General features: G+C 28.8%; 1 protein-coding gene across 1 annotated transcript; it reads right to left on the reverse strand.

The window, feature by feature from the left end:
• Positions 1-842: 842 nt before the first annotated feature.
• LOC131169788 (protein SIEVE ELEMENT OCCLUSION B-like) lies at positions 843-4,065 on the reverse strand. Its single transcript, XM_058129140.1, has 7 exons — positions 3,716-4,065; positions 3,579-3,635; positions 3,008-3,450; positions 2,823-2,929; positions 2,611-2,732; positions 2,041-2,511; positions 843-1,833 (listed from the first exon to the last, which is right to left on the reverse strand). Exons 1-7 carry the CDS (start codon positions 3,947-3,949, stop codon positions 1,198-1,200), a joined length of 2,070 nt encoding a protein of 689 aa, XP_057985123.1. The 5' UTR covers positions 3,950-4,065; the 3' UTR covers positions 843-1,197.
• Positions 4,066-20,325: the final 16,260 nt, after the last annotated feature.

Below are 20,325 nucleotides of genomic sequence, written 5' to 3' on the forward strand. Positions count from 1 at the left end.
ACAAAATAATAATTTTGCCTTTGAGGTTTAATATTATTTTTGTCAATATCATTATACATTCATTGGCCAATATTCTAAAGATATAGTTAATTATTGATTAATTGATCACTTTATAGCATACAATTATGCAAATTGCTTGAATCAAATTTATTTTTAATTAACAATTTGTTGTGTGATATAATTAGATACAATTTGCTGAATATAAGTTAGACAACTTTCAGTCTCTGTTGGATCATAAACTGTGACCGGCAGTAAGACAAGTGAGTCTATTTACCAACCAAGGATCAATGCAGCTTGCAAATTGGGAAGCTCCTGCATCTTTCCCTTCTCTGAAAACAATCCAACCACATAGATGAACATCATCTAAAAGCTAAAAGTTCACAAAAGTGACCATGAACAGCTGAGAGAAGAGCAGAAATGATGGGGGAGATGTAGAAGGCTAATGAGATAATTTCCATATAAATAGTAGTAATTTCCCTCCATTCTCCTCCAAATTGGAGGGGAAATCTTTTGGGTAAGATGCAATGAATTGAAAAATGCATTTTTTTCCTCAATTCTCCTCTGGAGGAACCAAGGATATCAAGTTTTATTTATTTTTTTCTCTCTCTTTTTTTCAAAGGTCTGTTTGGTTTAATTACTGGATATAGCTAAAACATATAATATCCTCTGAAATTCTTTATTTCATTTGAAATATGCAATTTCAAAAGCTGCAAATTCTTGAAGTCAGATGCAACTTTAAATTCCATTACAATAGGTCTTTGTGGATGAAATGAGCAACTGAATTTCAGAAGAAGAAAAGTAAATAAAATATTGAGTCCTTACCCCCTTAATTAGCAATTACGTAGAACAAAGAGACACATATATTGATAAAGGCTTAATACAGCCTTCAAGTTTTATTATAACAGTTCGTTGAAAGCACACCAAACTGGGGAGGTGTTTGCACTGCAAGCATTCAAGGTTTATTGCACAACATACACAAGCACATACTTAGCTCGTATAGAGCTAGACTTAACATACACACAAGCAAATACTTATGTGGAGACTGGTTAATCGTCCAGTCTAGACATTAACCACTAAAACACAGAATATCCTAAATTGCAATGCAAGAAAATTCTCGCATTAATTATTTATTTATTCTTTCAACGAAACACCAGATGGCCGGTGATCACCTCCACCATAACAAGCCAAGCTTGGTCACTACTCGCAGCAACGGTACATCAGGTACTTGCCCATTTTACGATCACAAATTGCGCATATCATCATCTCATCTGGGACCCTTGGAACAGTGGTGGGGAGAACAACGTGATAACAATGGTGTTTTTGGACCTTAAGATGTTGTTCGATCTGTTGGTTGAGTGCTAGCATAAAAGAATCAACGTTCGTGCCAGCTTTCCACCAGTTATTTATCCTTAACACATCCAGAACGACTTCTCCTGTGGCTTTCACCACTTTATGAGATGATCCTAATTGACCAAACACAGCCCATCCCTTGTAGCTGCCATTGAAGCTTAGCAAAGACATGACATCTCTCATGGTATCGTTTATTTTAGCATTCTTGCCATCTTGTATCCCCCAAGAAAAGATGCTTTCCAATCGGGTCCAAAAGTGCCAACTGTGTGTTTCATCAGCTTTCCAGTATCCACCAACCTTCTTTGCCGTGATGAAATCGAAAATGGCATTGTTGTAATGATCGATGGCATTGCTCTTGCTCACATAAACCAAATCTATGCTTATCTTTGTGGAATTCTTAACCCGATTTATCATAGTGGTGAAGTCCTCGATCCACTTGATGTCTTCTCCTCCGTAAAGGCATAAGATTGAAGCTGGTTTCGACTGATATATACACACTCATATTTTAATTAGTCTACTAAAAATACTTAAAAGCTAAATTAAATTTAATCAATGATATCTTGACTCAGTTTTGATAAAAAAAAAAAAGTTTTGCGAGTTCAAACTCCAATTGAAGTCTAATTAAAAAATAAAATTTATTATCTTATGAAAAAAAAACTATTAATATAAATTATAGGAATGTAAAATTACCGAATCTTCTGGATAAATTCCTCCGAGAAGTAGATCCAGGGTTATCTGCAGATTCTGATGCCACAGTGATTTCTTTGGATCGTGAACAGAGAATAGGCTGAGCAAATCTCCTGATATCCACAGCGGGTCAAGAGTACGAGGGGTAAGGGATTTTGAATGTCCTTTTGGAAGCAGTGGCACCAGAATTGTCTCATTTGTGAATTTCCATACCTCCCTGATGTACCTAATGGCCACTGGTTTGATGATTTTAGGATTTCGCACTGTGTACCAAGGCATCAGGGATTGCAATGACGAAAACTCGCGTTCATTGAACTCGTCCACAATTGGAAGCCACACTATATGATACCTATTCTGCTCCTTGGTTTGCAGTTTTAGGTACAATTTAGTAAGAGTCTTCATTTCTGCATGACAGGCATCAGGACCAGATATGAGCAGCCACACGTTGGAGCCCTTTAGCGAATTAATATCGACCTGCATTTGTTTCGAAAAGAATTTTAAAACTATAACTTGTAATACTTAACAAGTGAGATGCTGGGAAGTGTCAGAGTTGAAATTGGGTAAATTGCGAACCTCTTTCTTGTTGTCATGGCCTACCACAAGGGCTGTCTTCCCACCCTCGACGTCAAATAAGTCGCTGAGGATGGTATGGTCTTGGTATGTGTTGAAACGATTGATGAGCCACTTGTAAGTTTCTGCAATATCCCAATGGTGATCTTTATTCAGTAATTCCGAGAAGGGGTTGTTAAGGTCAAGTTAGAATGGCCAATAAAGGGCTTAATTACCAATTTCATGTTTGCGATGAGAAAATTTAACTTGCAGGACTTTCTGCATGCTACTAACTTTAGAAGCCAGCGTTTTCAGTTGCGATGTCATTTCTGCCATGGTGTTCCTGAAATACAGTAAATTGGTTACTGTTTTATTTACTTGGAAATAAAAAAATGGATTAAGGAAGCATTCCAAGACTTACTGATTTCTCAACCCAACAAGTTTAGCAATATAAGAGCTGCAGGTCACAACACTATAAATCGTCCAGTAGGTAGCTCTGGCTATTTCAGTCGGGGCAGATGGTTGTTCTTCAGCTTCAAAATACTTAGGATCTAGAACACTGAACTGGAGAACACATTTGATTACAGTCATTATGGCGTGGATAAGCTCATTAATTGCTCCAGAGAGATTTTGGGATGCACTGCCAATTTCCTTGATGAATTGCAGCTGCTTAAGGAAAGCCATATTCTTGGCAACTGGATCTGGAGTGTCAAGCTGAGTAAGCAGATAAAATTCACCATAATTCACTGCAAAAGCAGCTGCCACAATAACCAGCTTTTCATCCCACAGATAGTTTTGAAGTTCTTTTTCGAGAATCGTCATAGTTGTTTCTTCCGCATCTCTATCCGTGCAATTGCATGCTAGCTGTAGATTACAAACATGTTCAAAGATTCGTCAGTGACTCCAAAATCAGTAACTAAACTTTAATGTAATTATATGAATGAAGGAAGAATTTAATGCAATCATATATCATCATCGGTTATCAAGAAAACCTTGCAGCAGATTTTGTTTATGGGGGAAGCCGGTACTTCATGCACTACTGATTTTTCCTGCAAAAGAATAATTACTTTCATGTCAGTATTTCATAATTTTTAACTATTAAGAATGGAGAAGAGAAATTTGAACATACATTTGGAACATCATGATCACTTTTGGGATTGTCATGAAGCAAGATTTTGCCAATGATGCTGAATAAACCGTCAAGGTTATCAACTTGGCGACCCTGAGGTTTATGGGTTTTTTGAACTTTCTTAATTATTGCATCCTCATCGGACTCCAATAGTTTCGAAGCCGAGAGGAGACCTTGAGTCACTTGAGCAGTCACTTGCTGCTTCAGTGAGGAAACGTTGGATAACCAAGACATGTTTGCAAGATTAGGGTGTGGATATGTGGAAGGAGGGTTATTATATGGAAAATTTGCGGAGAGAGTCGGAGACGGAAGACCAAGTCTGGGACTTTGGGAGTCTTCAAATTAGCTAGCTCCTTGCAAAATGAGTTCCTCCACACCCTTTAAATAGGCATCATGAGAAAAATTTTTGCCTAAACTGGATCTATCATAAATTTAAGACACGAATATGTAAGACTCATATATTTAATATGTAGATCTCACCATGTATGTATCTTGAATTCATGGTGAATAGAGTCTAGTTAAAAAAAAAATCCACATCAATAATAATGTGCCCCATAAGTAAGAATTATTGAGGCAACTGTCCTATGCATAATTAACTGTGATAGACCGATCAAATTTAATGAATTTTCAGATCATCTTAAATTATATATCATTTTTTATTTATTTTATTTTACTCATTGAATTATTATATATAAAAGTTTTGAGTTAATTTACGAGTCAAGTAATCTTTCAAGCTAAATTATTATTTGAGCGAGCAAATTTAATGGATTGATGAATCAACTCAAATGATTAAATTTGAATTGATTCATGCTGATCATCATGTTAACTTTTGAATTCTCAATTTTCAGTGTCATTTTGAATTTGGAACAAGTCCAAATATGCCATATACTTTTTCTTGATGTCCAAATAAATTAATTTTTAACTTTATAGCCAAATTAGTCCACAAAATGTTAAATAAATCCAATTATTGGCCAAAAAATAAAATAATTTTTTTTTAATTTTAATAATTAAATATTAACTCAAAATAATTTTTACCTACACCAAGGTGTATACATCTAACCAATCAATAATTATCATTTTAATTAAAATAATGGTAGATCTCACTTAAAAATACATTTAAATAATTTTCTATTAAAATCTTGGTGCAGATAAAAAATTTCCATTTAACTCATATCCTAAGCCAATCCATTTCTTATTGTTGCTAAAGAGCACAATAAGTCCCACAAAAACGAGCATTGAGTTTTGTCTTTCGTGAAGTTGTGTTTGTTTTGTCCTTCATATGTCTGGATTCATAATATCATGAATTTTCTTGGTAATTTCTGAGTGAGAATTGTAGCACGGTCATTGGTGATGATTTCCGGTTCTTGATGTTCGATTTGAAATGAATATTCTTGATTATTTTTCAATTAAATGTTTAGAGTTAAGTTTATTTTTTCAATTATTAATTTAATTAGAAATAATAAATAAGTTTTAAAATTTAAAATTAGAGAAAACAATATTTTATTATTAACTATAATTACCAAAATCAGGATTAATTTAAACTTAATTAAAAGTTTAAAGATTAATTTGAAAAAAAAAGTTCAAATGGGCTTATTTCAACCTCTCTAAAAAGCTCAAAGGCAATCGCCATTATTAATTGTCATAATGTATTTGGAATACACACACACACATACAATAAGAATAATTTTAGCATATTTAGCACCGTGATCACTATAATTAGTTAAAAGTTTTAATTTCAACGGTAGTTTCCTATTTTAACAAGCTATTAAACTAAATAAATCTAAATATAGTATTAATTTATCTAAATAACGATTGAATTATTTATCTTATTAAATTATTCAATTTTATTTGTTTATTATAAATTTTTAAATATATTTTCTTTAATTTTGACATTTTAATTAAGTAAAATTAATTTTACTAAATTATTATAAATATTAAGTTATATATTCTGATGTTAAATAAAATTTGATTATGTTACTCAGTCTCTCTATATCAATTTTTTTTTTGTTCATACACACACAAATTAATGACTATATAAATATTTTAACTCATTCATAATTAAGCATCAAAATTGAATGCTCTTTAATTTGTTTGACTACAGTATTCGGCTTATAATTAGGATTTCCAGTCAAAGGATATATTATCATCAAATATCTTATTAACCGAGCCGATTAAATTACAAGAACAATAACAAGAGATATCTTCTGTTAAAAATATAACTCTTTTTGTCTATTTTTATATATCGTATTTTGCATTGTAATTAAAAAAATAATTAAATAACTTTATTTTTATAAAAATATATCAATAAATTAATTAAATTATCTTTTATCTCACTTAAAAAATTATATAAATATTTATTATAATATTTAAAAGGTATTTGACTTAACTTATAAATATTAACTTATAAGCTATAAGCATTAAAAAATTTAAACAGCTACATATTTTATTAAAATACTTATAAATGACTAATAAGTAATTGATATATTTATTAAAAAAAATAATTTATAAATATATTTATTAATAAAATTATTGAAAATAATATTAAATGAGGTACGCTATGAAATTTTAAAATTAAACAAGGGTAATATAATAATATATTTGATCAAACTAACTTATAAATATGATGTTTATAAACACTAAAATAAAAAGTTAGTCTCTTAATTTATTTATTTTTTATCTTATAAGTTTAAAAAATATAATAAATAAATTAAGATAAATACTTACATAATAGAAATAATGGATAAAATTTTAAAAAAAATTTATATGTAGTTAATACTATAGAAGGTGCAGTAATAAGTTTCAAACCGCTATCAATATATTAATATTAAGAATTAATTTAATTGATAAATAGATGTACATTTAATAATGGATGACGTGAGGAGGGTGATATCATCACGTTAAATATGAATAACATTACTCATGTTTTTATCATGTGAGAAATTGAAACGCTGCAGCGGGCAAGCGGTGAGGCGTGTCAGTAGTAAATAAATATATTTAATAAATTTTAATAAATGCAATCGTTTTGTCAGCTCACCTCGGATTGGGAGAGATCACGGGCAAATTATAGAACGTATGTGATGCATTAAAAAATAATATATTTATTATTTTTAAAAATTAATTATTTTTTAAATTTAAAAGTATAGAATCAACATCGTTATGAATGAAAATAACTACACACCGAAAGTATTTAATAATTAGTTGAGACCAGAAGTCGCAGATGACAGCTGGAGGCTACAAAGATTGAATAAATAAAATTTTATTACTTTTAATTAAATTATTTAAATCATAGCTCATTTAATTAAAAGAGAAGTAATGAGATAAAATTTTTAAAAATTATAAAAGTAATTATTATACTTAATAATAATAAAAAAAATAAAATTAAAAAAATAATTGATCTTTTAAAATGATAAATAATTTTAAATAAAATAATTATTAAAAAGTTATAAATAAAAATAGATGCATGGTTTTTGAGGGAACCAAATCGAATCGAACTGAATAATCGTACTGAATCAATAGGAACTATATTGAACTGAATTTATTTTGATACTTTGGTTTGGTTTTGATTCTTCATTAATAACTAAATCAGAACTGTCGAATCGAAATTGAACTGAGAACCAAATTTATATATATATTTTTCTATATTTTTTTTTAAGATGCATTAATATATACTTATATATGTATATATAATTATGAACAAAATATAAATTAATATTACATTTCATTTTTTTATATTTTCTTAATAATTTTAGTTATAAATACATTAAATTACCTTATCATTCTTAATTATAAATATATTATTATCTTATATATATATATATATATATATATATATATATATATATATTAATTCTTAATTATATTTGTATCTTATAGTTAAATATTATATGATTAATAAATAATTAAAATGTATATTATATGATATACTATTATATTATATAATATATTTAATCTTAAGTTATATATGCACTTTATAATTAAAGATTATATAATTTAGGTATAGCTAAAAGATATATTATATGATATATTATGTATTAATAACTCAATTTAAAACTTAAATGTTAATTTAATATGACTTTTTAAGGAAATAATAACATAAAATTATTTTAAGAACCGAGAATTAAACTAAAATTGTACCGAACTAAACTATAATCGAAGAACTGAGAACTGTACTGAACTAAAACCGAAACAATGAAGAATCGAACAAGAATCGTACCGAAATTTTGAAATTCTGATTCAGTTTCGATTCCTAAGCAAATCTCGAACTGAACTGGAATCGAACACTCCTACTTCTAGCCATTTAAATAGATATATTTATTTATGTATTTCATTTCGAGTGTTGGTCATCTAGTTTTTATATTATTTTTGAATGTTATTTATTTAAAATTAACTATAATATTCTTATTTAATCGTAAAATTTTTAAAATATTTTTTTAACACTTCATAATTACTTTTCACAGTTAAACCATTAATACTTTGTTTATAATTTCTATATTTATTGTTTACTAATTTTTGTGAAACAATATTTTTAAAACATTTTAATTTTTCTAGAATATATTTTTTTACTCTTATAGTATAATATGCATGCATCATTTTATTCTTTACTATTTTATAAGTATGTATGTATAAAGTTTTTAATTTCAATATTGACTATGAAAACAAATATTCTAAAAAATTAAAAAAAAAATTGTATCTTTGTATAGATTGTATTTATTTTTCAATTTTTTATTTATTTACAAAGTTATTTTTTATAATTGTGAAAAAAAATTTTATACTTTTCAAATATTTTTAATTATAACTATTTCATAAAAAATTTTTTTATGCATTTTAATTATTTTTGCATATATCTTAATATAAATATTTAATCTAATAATTATTAAATTCATTTCCATATAAATTTAAATTTATATTAGATGTACTAAAATATATATATATATATATATATATATATATATATATATATATATATATATATATATATATATATATTTGTGCGTGAACTGAACCCTGGACATGTTATAATTTTCCATTGATATTTAGGTGTTAAAAATTAATGTATTGGTTGCATGTGATCTGAACTCTGAACACGTAATAATTGTCCATAGGAGATCGATTGGAAAGATGGTTGGTAGGTATAAGCAAATGAATTAACGTCAAGCATGAAACCTACTAAATTATTTGCTGACCATTGGTATTCCATAGAGTAATGAGTACGCAAGATTTAATATTGAAAAGAATTAAAATTTAAATATTCATATAATTATAATAGATTGATTATGTTTTATTCATCATAAACTTATTATATATTATGAAAAAATAATCACTTAATTTTTTTTTTTATAGCAATTCATCACTTATAAGTTGAAGCATATAAAAGTATAAATTCATTGAGGCATTCTAGATGAAAATAAGAAAAAAAAAGATTTAAAAAATAATTTGATATTAAAATAATAACAATTGGACACTTAAAAGTATAAAATATTTGTATTCCAGTTAAATGATGGAATTCTTTTCTAGTAAACTATTTAAAATTACAAACTCTAATTTATAAGCTGAAGTTGAAAACCATCAAAATTGAGATATGAAAATTGAGTTAATAAACAAATCAAGTAAAAAGAGACCAAGAATATATATCTTAATCAGTAAATAATTTAACTTTTTAGCTATGCCAAAACGAATGATGAAAATAAAAGAGTTCAGAAATCTACGTGGAATTTAAAAAATGTGCCATTTTAACTTCATATCTAATTTTTCAAAAAAAAAAAAAAAGACAAGCCCCACTTATATGGCCCTTATTCTAGATTAGGGCCAGCAATTTTTTACGTGACCTTTTTATGTGACATGAGTCAACACAAAGCTGAGCGAGTTTGGATTTATTATAAACATGTTTGGATCATAAACGGGTCAATCCGTTTATGACACGTTAAAAATATAGGTTTAATCAGATTAATCCATTTAACTCAATTAAAGGCGTAATAACACATTTATTTAAATAGGTTAAAATGTTTTATTTTTATTTATTGAAATTTATTATGACCTACTTATATATATTGCTTAACAGCATCATTTTATTGCACACATTTAAGAATGTATTTTGATGTTTTTTTTAATGTGTCTTACCTTATTAAATAAGTTAAATATGTCAAATGGATTAAATGTGTTAGTGTCGTGATATTTATAGTAACCCATTTATTTAAAAGGTTATACGAGTCATACCGTATAATGTAAGTTATAAATATATTCGTATTAGGGTTGAGTATTTTGACATGATTAATTAAATGTGCTGTGTTTGTGTTAGCCATTTCCGTGTTATACATGTAAGTACACGATACATTTTTTATTTGCGAACACGAATTTTCAACCTTAATATATATATATATATATATATATATATATATATATATATATATATATATATATATATATATTAAAGAAGCAAGGAAAGAAAAAGAATATATTAAAGGAGTAATGTCCAAAAAAATCTTGAACTTTGAGGTTTTCAATAATTTTACCCTAAACCTCTTTTTTAATAAAAACCTTTATATAATTGTACTTTGCTGTCTATTCTTCCATTAAAGATAATGGATTTTGCCAAACTATTTTTTTTTAATAAATAAATCCTAAACTTTAAACTTTACTACAATTAAACCCTATTGTTAATTGCCCATTTAAATACTAAAAGAGGTGTCAATCACCACTTCCAATCCCTAAACTGATACTAATTAAACCCAATTTATAACAAAAGAAAAAGAAACAAAAAATTCATTTACAACAAAATTGAGACTTAACCTCACTCTGTCCAACTCTATCCTTATGAAGACTTAACCTCACTTCACATCAACATTCTCTCTCAACAATTCAATCAGACCCACCTTAGCAGCCCCAAAATAAGACCAATTAATTCATCAATTATAATTTATTTTATTATAAATTAAATTTAAATAGTTTTAATTTGAGGATTAGAAGTACTAATATGGAACTTCTGGTAGTATTTAGTGGGGCAGCTAACGATGGGGTTCAAATATAGTAAATTTCAAAGTTTATAGTATATTTGTTAAAAAATAGTTTAAGGTACAATTGTTAAAAAATGTAAAATTCAAAGTTTTTTTTGGTTAATTTTTACTGTTAAAATTAATGTGGAATAAACAACAGGTACAATTATTAAAAAGTTTAAAATTTAAGGTATTTTTATTAAAAATCATTTAAGATAAAATTATTAAAAACATGAAAGTTTAGGATTTTTTTTAACACTATCCCATATTAAATTTCAAATCCACTATACTACATCCCTATTAGAGAGGAAGCAAATATTATATTAATTTACATAGTAACATAAAAATGGCCCAGATGATGGATCACATAAGGTCATCTGTCCTAACCTCTTTGCCAACGACAAATGTAAAAAAATAAAAAAATAAAAAAATAAATAATTTTTTTTTCATGATCAATATATGAATCAATCGACTTTTTATTAGTAAAAATACAAATAGTCCAGTCCTATATATATATATATATATATATATATATGACTTATCTTTCAATGTAGTAAATACACCACTGCCCTCTGTTGTGAATTGGACACCAACAAGAGAATTAGGATTTTGAATACGGATATAATTAACAAAAAGGTACCAATAACTTGATGAGAATTTGAAAAAGCAATTACAAAGAGGAGGTAAAATACGTATAAAAGAAAAACTAATAAGTTACAAATATAATAAAATTCAAGAAAAGCAAAAATTAAAAGAAGAAAATTGCCTTGAGCATGAGTTGGTTGCAAATATTAGAAATCTCATTATAGGATTTAGAGAACAATGCGTCTGTGAGAGGAGTGAAATCCATGGTTATTAGTTTTCCCCTATTGATTTCTGTACAAAGAGGGGAGGAGGAGTTGAGAAAAAGAGAATTGTTGCATTGAGTGGAGGGCCAGTGGAAGCATGAGGGTGGGCAAGGGCAGAGAAAGCGGAATGGGAAAGAGGAGGGAGAGAAAAAAAAAGGACAATATAAGACGGTGAAAGTGTTTACACTGCAATTTAATTTTTAATATTTTTAGGCCTCAGTTAATTAATGGATTTGAAATATTAAATTAAAATTATCAATTTAATGTGATCGGGCTCATTGCTCAAGGTAGTAGAAGACTAACAGTTTAATTATATGGAGCAAAACCAATTAATTAATTACTCATACAAGTGGACGTTACCTATTGGACATACAGACATTCAATGTCTAAAAATATCTTCTAAAAGATGAGCATGAACTAGAGTTATGGGAAAGTGGTGAATTGGTCTGAGTAGGTGGTTATAGAGATAATGGGTGGCTTTTAGGTGGTAATGCGAGGTTACAGAAAGTGAGCTAGTGGAGAGAAAAAGGTGGCAAGTGGTGGAAATGATAACCACTATACACGGCCACCAAGCAGAAGATCAACAACAACAACTTTGGCTATAAATTGACATGTTGGGCTTCAGTCAGAAAATCAACAACAACAACAACCAATCAATCAACACCTAACAGATATAATGCCTTAACTCAAATTTTCTCAAGTTTAGCAATCTCCTTACATTTTTAAGAGATCTTTTACTTTTCAGTCTAGCATCAAATTGAACTCCAGTCCTTACTTTTCAATTTAAGCAAGCAATTTACTTTTCTTCTGCAAATATTTCCATTCTTGTAATAAATTCAATTCCAATCTTTACAATTTCCTATTCATATTCTAGTTTATGCAAAGCAACTGTTTAATTTTTTAGCAAGCCAGTTTATAATTTTTAGCAAATGTTTAAATTTTTAAACAAATTAATCTTTCAATTTCTCAAGATTCTCATTTATACTTTTTGCACATATTTACATTTTATCAACAAGCAATTTAATCTTTTAATGAAGTGCAAATTTTGTCTTTTCTGCACATATTTACTTTTTGAAGCAATCAACTATTAACAACGTTTATTTTTCAAGCACAATATTTACTCTTGTATGCACAAGTGATCTTTTAATTCCTCAACAATCAATTCCAGTTCTCACATCTTTCAAGTTAATTAAGTAGATATCTTAATGAAGTGTATCCTAGTAGAGTCAAGGAACCCAACGAAAAATTCAGTCCTTTATTTCCCATTAATCGCTCTAATTAGAAGTCAAATAGGCGCAAATACGTCTATAAATGGGATCATATACGTCCCTGACACGCCTGCAATCCAACTCTCACGTGCGAAAAATGCCATATTTGCTTTTGACACTTGTAAATTGAGTAAACTCAATTTAATGCAAAAACATAAAGATAAAAAAATTTTACTTAAGTAAAGATAAAAAAAATTTAATTAAGGACAAGAATTTAGCTAATTTTACAAAAATTTAAATATTTGAAATAGATTGCTAAAACACAAAAAAAAAAATTGACTTATTTTTGTAATTAAGTCAAAGATTTTTTGTTACAGTTAATAGATTGTGATACAATGTAATACAATGAAATTTTATATTAAATTTTAATAAAAATTTGAATGCAGTCGGTGTACCAAACATAGGATGTCCACATTTGATGGTGGCAATTTGAAGCAAATTCAGGTTATTGATGACTTTATGGATTTGGTTATCTTTTCTGGTTTATTTTATTAATTAGAGTGGTCCCTTTTTAAAATGTTTTAAGTGGGTGTAAAAAATTAATGAATTGCATGTGAACTCAATTATTAGATCACGTTAATGAACTACTCAATCTAATAATTTAAGTTTGTAAATGAGAGTTACAGAAATAATTATGCATCTTTCTGTTATAACCTGGCATGTGAAAGCTTACTGGACTTGAGTTTAAGCATGAATAAGCATATTTTCACTTTGCCTTATGCCGAAATATTCAACTAATAAATGAGGATAGTCATATTCAAACTTTAAACTTTTTTGTCTCAGAGGCTCTGATACCAATATCAAGAAATCACTCACTCCAAAACTTAAGTTTGTAGTTGAAGGCTCCAAAAATGATTTTATATTTCTTTATTAGATCAGAGGGACCACGCGGGCCACATGACACTACAAAGGCCATAAAGGTTTTCTGTTATTGTTCATAATTCATTAATAAAGGACAAATAAAATTTATTGTTACAGGCTCATATTTTCACACCCTCCAATTCCACACGCTATTTAGGTGCTCTCCTGCCATTATTAAGGGTATTTAAAACCACTCCTAGGATTTATAATCCAAAAAATACATTATTGGTAGCCAATAGTATGGGTTGTACTTGTAAAGGTATTTGAAATTGTTCATACAAAATTTTTTTCTGTTAAAAAAAATTACAAGAAAATGTCAAATAACCTACAGAAATTACCAATGGATTATTTATGGTCTTGAGCTGGGCATTTGATTCCATAATTCTCTTGCTACTTCCTTGAACCCGATAAACAGAAAATATAATTAGCGACATAATTACTTACAGAATTCAAATCTTTTTATAATTTTTTTTTACCAACGGATGAAAATCCGTCGATAATTTACTGATCGAATTTTTTCCATCGATAATTTTGTTTTGTAGTAAAAAAGATTGTTTAAATGGTCCTTCAAATATCTCTGATTTGAATTACAACTAAATTATTTGTGTGGAAATTTATGTAGAAATTTCTTTGACAATAAAATTAAATTTTATTTAAAATAAATATACAGACAGTTAAAAATATTTAGATAATACTTAGCAAAGACTCTTCTAAATACATATTTTATTAAATACAACCTCAAAACCTGTTAATCAAATCAAGGAAGGAAAAATAAAAACAACAAAATGAGTTCCAATGTGACGCCCCTTACCCGTCTATTGTATAGCCGAGCAAGAAGTGCCACATTCGGTGCCGGAGCACCCTATCTTGTCTTGTCATGTTTATTGTAAATTTTAATGTCATTTAAATTAGGTAATTTATGTGTAGAATTTTTTTTTTTTATATCTTATTTCTGTGGAGACCCAAACAGATCCTCCTCTGTTTTATTAGCATCTGGCGGGTTCCACTATCACCTGTTAACATATTCATAGTCATCTCACATATTTCCATATCATATTCTCTTTTATCATGTCATTCACAACTATTTATGAGATCTCAAAATGAAGTGTCATCTATTGCATTCATATGGAAATTCATAGATAATAAATTATAAGTTTTCATTTCAAGTCCAAAATGAAATACATCATAAACTAGTAATTACATCATGACTAAACATAATGAACCAAAATACTAGTCTATATATGGGCCCTACCAAAATACAAAAGACAGGTGAGGTGACTCTGGACAATGGCAGATCTGATCAGAGCTTTGTCAGTTCACTACTGGTGCTGCTACTGCGGTTGCTGCGGCTGATGCGGCTGATCTCCAGTACCTACGCGATGGAAAACCAACGCGCTAAGCATAACGCTTAGTGGTGCATAATTTATAACAACAATAATTTAACATTTGAAATAATATCTGCAACTCATAATTTCTGGGTCTTTTATATTTTTGTTACTCTTTGGAACAATTAACATTATCAGGATCTTTTATGATTACTTATTGTATTTTAAGTCTTAATTAATTTTTATCAATGCCCAAGAAACCTATAACAATTTATAAAGGCTGGATGCAGGGGTGTATACTGATTAGACAGCCATATGTCCATCCAGTATACGTCTGTCAGGCTCGAGGCCAGCTGTCGGGCACGAGACCAGCTGTTAGGCTTGTAAAGCCAGAAATAAAGTAGGCACAATGGCCAGTAAGTAGGCATATAGCCTATAGAACAATCATACCAGACATATATTATCAGTTTATGATTTTCTCGGTAGGCAGTATTGCTATATGTAGTCCCTAATTGGTATACCAATTTATCTAACTAAATAAATAAGTCTAGGTATACTATGGGCAATTAAACATTTTTAATTAATTTAGCACTATTCACTGTTACTATTTTCTAGTACTGTTCATTGGTACCATTAATTTCATATTAATAGGACATTAGTCCTAATTTACATATTCATATCATTTTTAATATTTAATTTTCCTTATGAGTAGTTTAGTTATCATATATAGCATTTTTTTTTCCATGAACCTTTCTTTAGGTTCATGTTGATGTGTTATCTTTATCTAAGAATTTGACTAGGTTAGGATGTCTATTTAGTCACACTTCCTTCATAACAATTGCTCCTTTATGTTTAAACTTGAATTTCAGTTTTTGAATCACTGAATTTGGAGTTATAGAACTCAAGTTATGGTCAAAATACCAAAGGAATAGTAATTTGGGACAATTTCTGGGTTGGCAGTTTTAGTGACTAAATTTGTGCTAACAATTTGATTTAGTTAAAGGCAAAACTGGGTCAAGTGGTCTTCATAAAAAGTGTAGCCCTATGTCTAAACTTTCCATTGGTGAAATTTTAGGTCATTTGGACCAGTATAGAGAGAGTTATGACCAAATGAACATGTACTATTCATTTGGTCATTTTCTGGGTTGGCAGTTTCAGTGACCCAACTTGTGCTAACAATTTGAATTGATTAAAGGCAAAACTGGGTTAAGTGGTCTTCATAAAAAGTGTAGCCCTATGTCCAAACTTTCCATTGGTGAAATTTTAGGTCATTTGGACCAGTATAGAGAGAGTTATGACCAAATGAAGTCATTTTCTGGGTTGGCAGTTTCAGTGACCCAACTTGTGCTAACAATTTGAATTGGTTAAAGGCAAAACTGGGTTAAGTGATCTTCATGAAAAGTGTAGCCCTATGTCTAAAATTTCCATTGGTGAAAGTTTAGGTCATTTGGACCAGTATAGAGAGAGTTATGACCAAATGAACACGTACTGTTCATTTAGTCATTTTCTGGGTTGGGTGCAGGGTAATCCAAATTTGGACAGTATTTAGGTCAAGTTTTGGACAGAATTTGGGCATGGTTTCTTCATGGAAAATGAGCTATGTTGAGTCTAATTTCACCTCGAATTGGCCTCATACCAATTGGAGTCACACATTTTCAGTTATGGGTCAATAAACCCACTGGACTCATTGAGTCCAAACCTACAAAAAATTGAATACTCCCAATATCTCAATTCCTCCAACTTCCTTACTTCAATTTGCATGCAATACACTTCTATAAGCAACAAGCTCAACTCAATAGGTCATACCGAACCAACAGGAACCATACTGAATTGAATTTATTTTGATACATTAGTTTGATTTTGATTCTTCATTAATAACTAAACAAGAACCGTACCGAAATCGTACCGAATCGAAAATAAACCGAGAATTAAATTTGTATATATGTTTTTTTATGTTTTTTTTTTTAAGATGTATTATATACTTTCAATATAATTATATATACTTATATATGTATATATAATTATGAATAAAATATAAATTAATATTACATTTCATTTTTCTATATTTTCTTAATAATTTTAGTTATAAATACATTAAATTACCTTATCATTCTTAATTATAAATATACTATTATCTTTTATTTATATATATATATATATATATATATATATATATATATATTAATTCTTAATTATATTTGTATCTTATAGTTAAATATTATATTATTAATAAATAGTTAAAATATATATTATATGATATACTATTATATTATATAATATATTTAATCTTAAGTTATATATGCACTTTATAATTAAAGATTATATAATTTAGTTATAGCTAAAAGATATATTATATGATATATTATGTATTAATAACTCAATTTAAAACTTAAAGGTTAATTTAAGTATGACTTTTTAAGGAAATAATAACGTAAAATTGTTTTAAGAACCGAGAATCAAACTGAAATCGTACCGAACCAAACTAGAATCGAAGAACTGAGAACTGTACTGAACTGAAACCGAAACAATGAAGAATCGAACCGGAACCATACCGAAATTTCGAAATTCTGATTTAGTTCCGGTTCCTATGCAAATCTCGAACTGAATTGAAATCGAACACCCCTACTTCTAGCCATTTAAATAGATATATTTATTTATGTATTTCATTTCATAGTGTTGGTCATCTAGTTTTTATATTATTTTTGGATGTTATTTATTTAAAATTAACTATAATATTCTTATTTAATTGTAAAATTTTTAAAATATTTTTTTAACACTTCATAATTACTTTTCACAGTTAAACCATTAATACTTTGTTTATAATTTCTATATTTATTGTTTACTAATTTTTGTGAAACAATATTTTTAAAACATTTTATTTTTTCTAGAATATATTTTTTTACTCTTATAGTATAATATGCATGCATCATTTTATTCTTTACTATTTTATCAGTATGTATATATAAAGTTTTTCATTTCAATATTGATGCATACATTTTGCATAGTCATTTAGGTTTAATTTCATAGCCATTTTATTTGATTATTAGTCATTTTTAGCTAATTTCATTAGTTAATTAGTTAGTTTTTCATAATTGTCAATTTTGGATTAATTTGTAATTTTTACTTTGTTTTGTAGGAAAAATGGTGTTTTTGAAGGACTAAAAAGAAATTTTGCCATTGAGGAGTAATCTCTACAGCCAAAGATGTCAAAAACAAGTTTCAAAGTTGAAATATGCATTGGCCAAATTGCGCATAACTTGCCGCATAACTTATGTAGATCTGCATAAGGAGAAGAAACACTGTTCCAATACCTGCCGAATTGTGCATAAGGAGAGTGCATAGCTTATGCAGATTCACGCCCCCCTTATGCAATCTCACAGAATTGTGCATAACCTATGCGCCTGGTCATGCAGTTTTGCATAAGTGAACCAGAAACTAGCTGAAACTTGCATAAGGGATTGCATGACTTATGCAGTCCCACCAAGACTTCATTAATGAGCTGGCAGAAGATTCCCTCAGAAAATCTCACCTAAAACACACCATTTTAGGGCTCCATGTCAGAAAAAGCTATAAAAAGGACCCTTATCCCATTTTAGAAGAAGAAAAGGAAGAAAAGGGAAAGGAGCAAGCAGTAGCTGAAGGGTCACAAACACCTCCCACACCATTTCCAATCAGATTTGGAGATTTCTTTCTTTTCTTACATTTTTCCTACACTTCTAGTGTTGAGCTTTTTGTTTCTTAGTTTAGATTAAAGCTTTATTTCCATATAAATTCAGAATATCTTGTAAATATTATGGATAGTGAGTAGTTTACTTAGATTCTGGAGTAAGGGATGTAATATTTGAGATATTTTGTGAATTTTGATTGGGTAATCCATATTTTGTGGTCTTAATGAGTTTTATTCATTTCTTGTGTGCTTAATGACATGCTTAGTGTAGGATCCCATTAAGTGATGTTCTTAATCCATGGTTGAGGCACCGAAAGGAGAAGGCCTTGTGATAGATAATCAAGAAATTGGACTTAATTAACTTAGATCTAGAAATAGACTAAGGATTAAGAGGATTCACAGATTAATTAAAGAGCCTAATGGGTCTTAATTAACTCTAACTCCACGAAAGTAGGATTAGATTGATTAAGACATTCTTTGTCTCACTCGAAAGGGTATTCAAAGGATTTAAGAATTAATCTCCTTAAAACCCGTAAGTTCCACAAGATTGGATAACCAATTTAAAAATCCCAAAATAGCTTGAATATGAAATCCCGAACTCCGGAATCGCCTTTTCATTATTGTTAATTTTTAATTGAATTTAATTGCTTGCCATTTTAATTTTGCCATATTTCAACTTGCTTATTTCAATTTGATGCAATTTTAGTTTTAATCATTACGTTGTCGAATAGATTATTAATTTTGCACATATAGATTTCATACTCCAATACCCATCAATTTGTTGCTTTAATCTCAAAAATAGTTCAATTTAGTCAACTTTTTATATCAAAAATTCAATCATTAACACAACTCCTCATGGGAACGATATCTTTTCTATATTACTTGTACGACCCGTGCACTTGCGGTTGGGCCACATCAAGTTTTTGGCGCCGTTGCCGGGGAGTTGTTTGTTTAAGATTGAATTCTTGATTATTTTAGTTGTTTTTAGTTTTATCTTTGTTATCTTTTCATTTTGTGTTTGTTTGTTCTTTTTCAGGTACTTTTAATCTTTTATGAGAAGAGCAAGAAGCACAAGTGACACATCCTTATTGTTTAATCCTGAAATTGAGAAATTTTGTAAAGCCAATAAGAAAGAAACCAGAAGAAGAAAAGAAGCATTGAGAGAAACTGAATTAGAAGCAGACATGGCTGATGAAAGAATTAGAATTGGTGGTGGTAATGCTGGAAATGGTCGAAACAATGAAAATGTAGCCCAAGGTGAAGAAGTTGTAAATGCTAATGTGCCTAGGGGAAGTATGATGGATCATGCTTTTCCTCATTTTGATGACTTGAGAGAGAGCATAGCAAGACCAAGAATTGATGCAAATAGCTACAAGATGGATTTTGGAGTTCTACAAATGATTCAAAATTCTCAATTTGGGGGACATCCTTCTGAAAATCCACACACACATCTAAAGAAGTTTGCTATGATTTGTGATATACAAAAACAACCTGGAGTGTCTGATGATGCAGCAAGATTGAAGCTATTCCCGTTCTCTTTGAAAGATAGAGCATTGGATTGGCTTGATTATTTACCTCACAACTCCATTACAAATTGGGAGCAACTCACTGATGCATTTCTTGCACAATATTTTCCACTTGGAAAAACTCAA

This window comes from Hevea brasiliensis, chromosome 10, assembly GCF_030052815.1.
Source record: "Hevea brasiliensis isolate MT/VB/25A 57/8 chromosome 10, ASM3005281v1, whole genome shotgun sequence".
In the NCBI taxonomy this organism is placed as follows: Eukaryota; Viridiplantae; Streptophyta; class Magnoliopsida; order Malpighiales; family Euphorbiaceae; genus Hevea; species Hevea brasiliensis.

What these genes read in the sequence shown, in the direction of transcription:
- LOC131169788 (XM_058129140.1), bottom strand. Translation starts at nt 3,949, where the DNA reads ATGTCTTGGTTATCCAACGTTTCCTCACTGAAGCAGCAAGTGACTGCT. An exon ending in TAAACAAAATCTGCTGCAAG is followed by an intron (nt 3,451 to 3,578) that starts GTTTTCTTGATA and finishes TGTAATCTACAG; the next exon opens with CTAGCATGCAATTGCACGGA. An exon ending in GCCATGACAACAAGAAAGAG is followed by an intron (nt 2,512 to 2,610) that starts GTTCGCAATTTA and finishes AAACAAATGCAG; the next exon opens with GTCGATATTAATTCGCTAAA.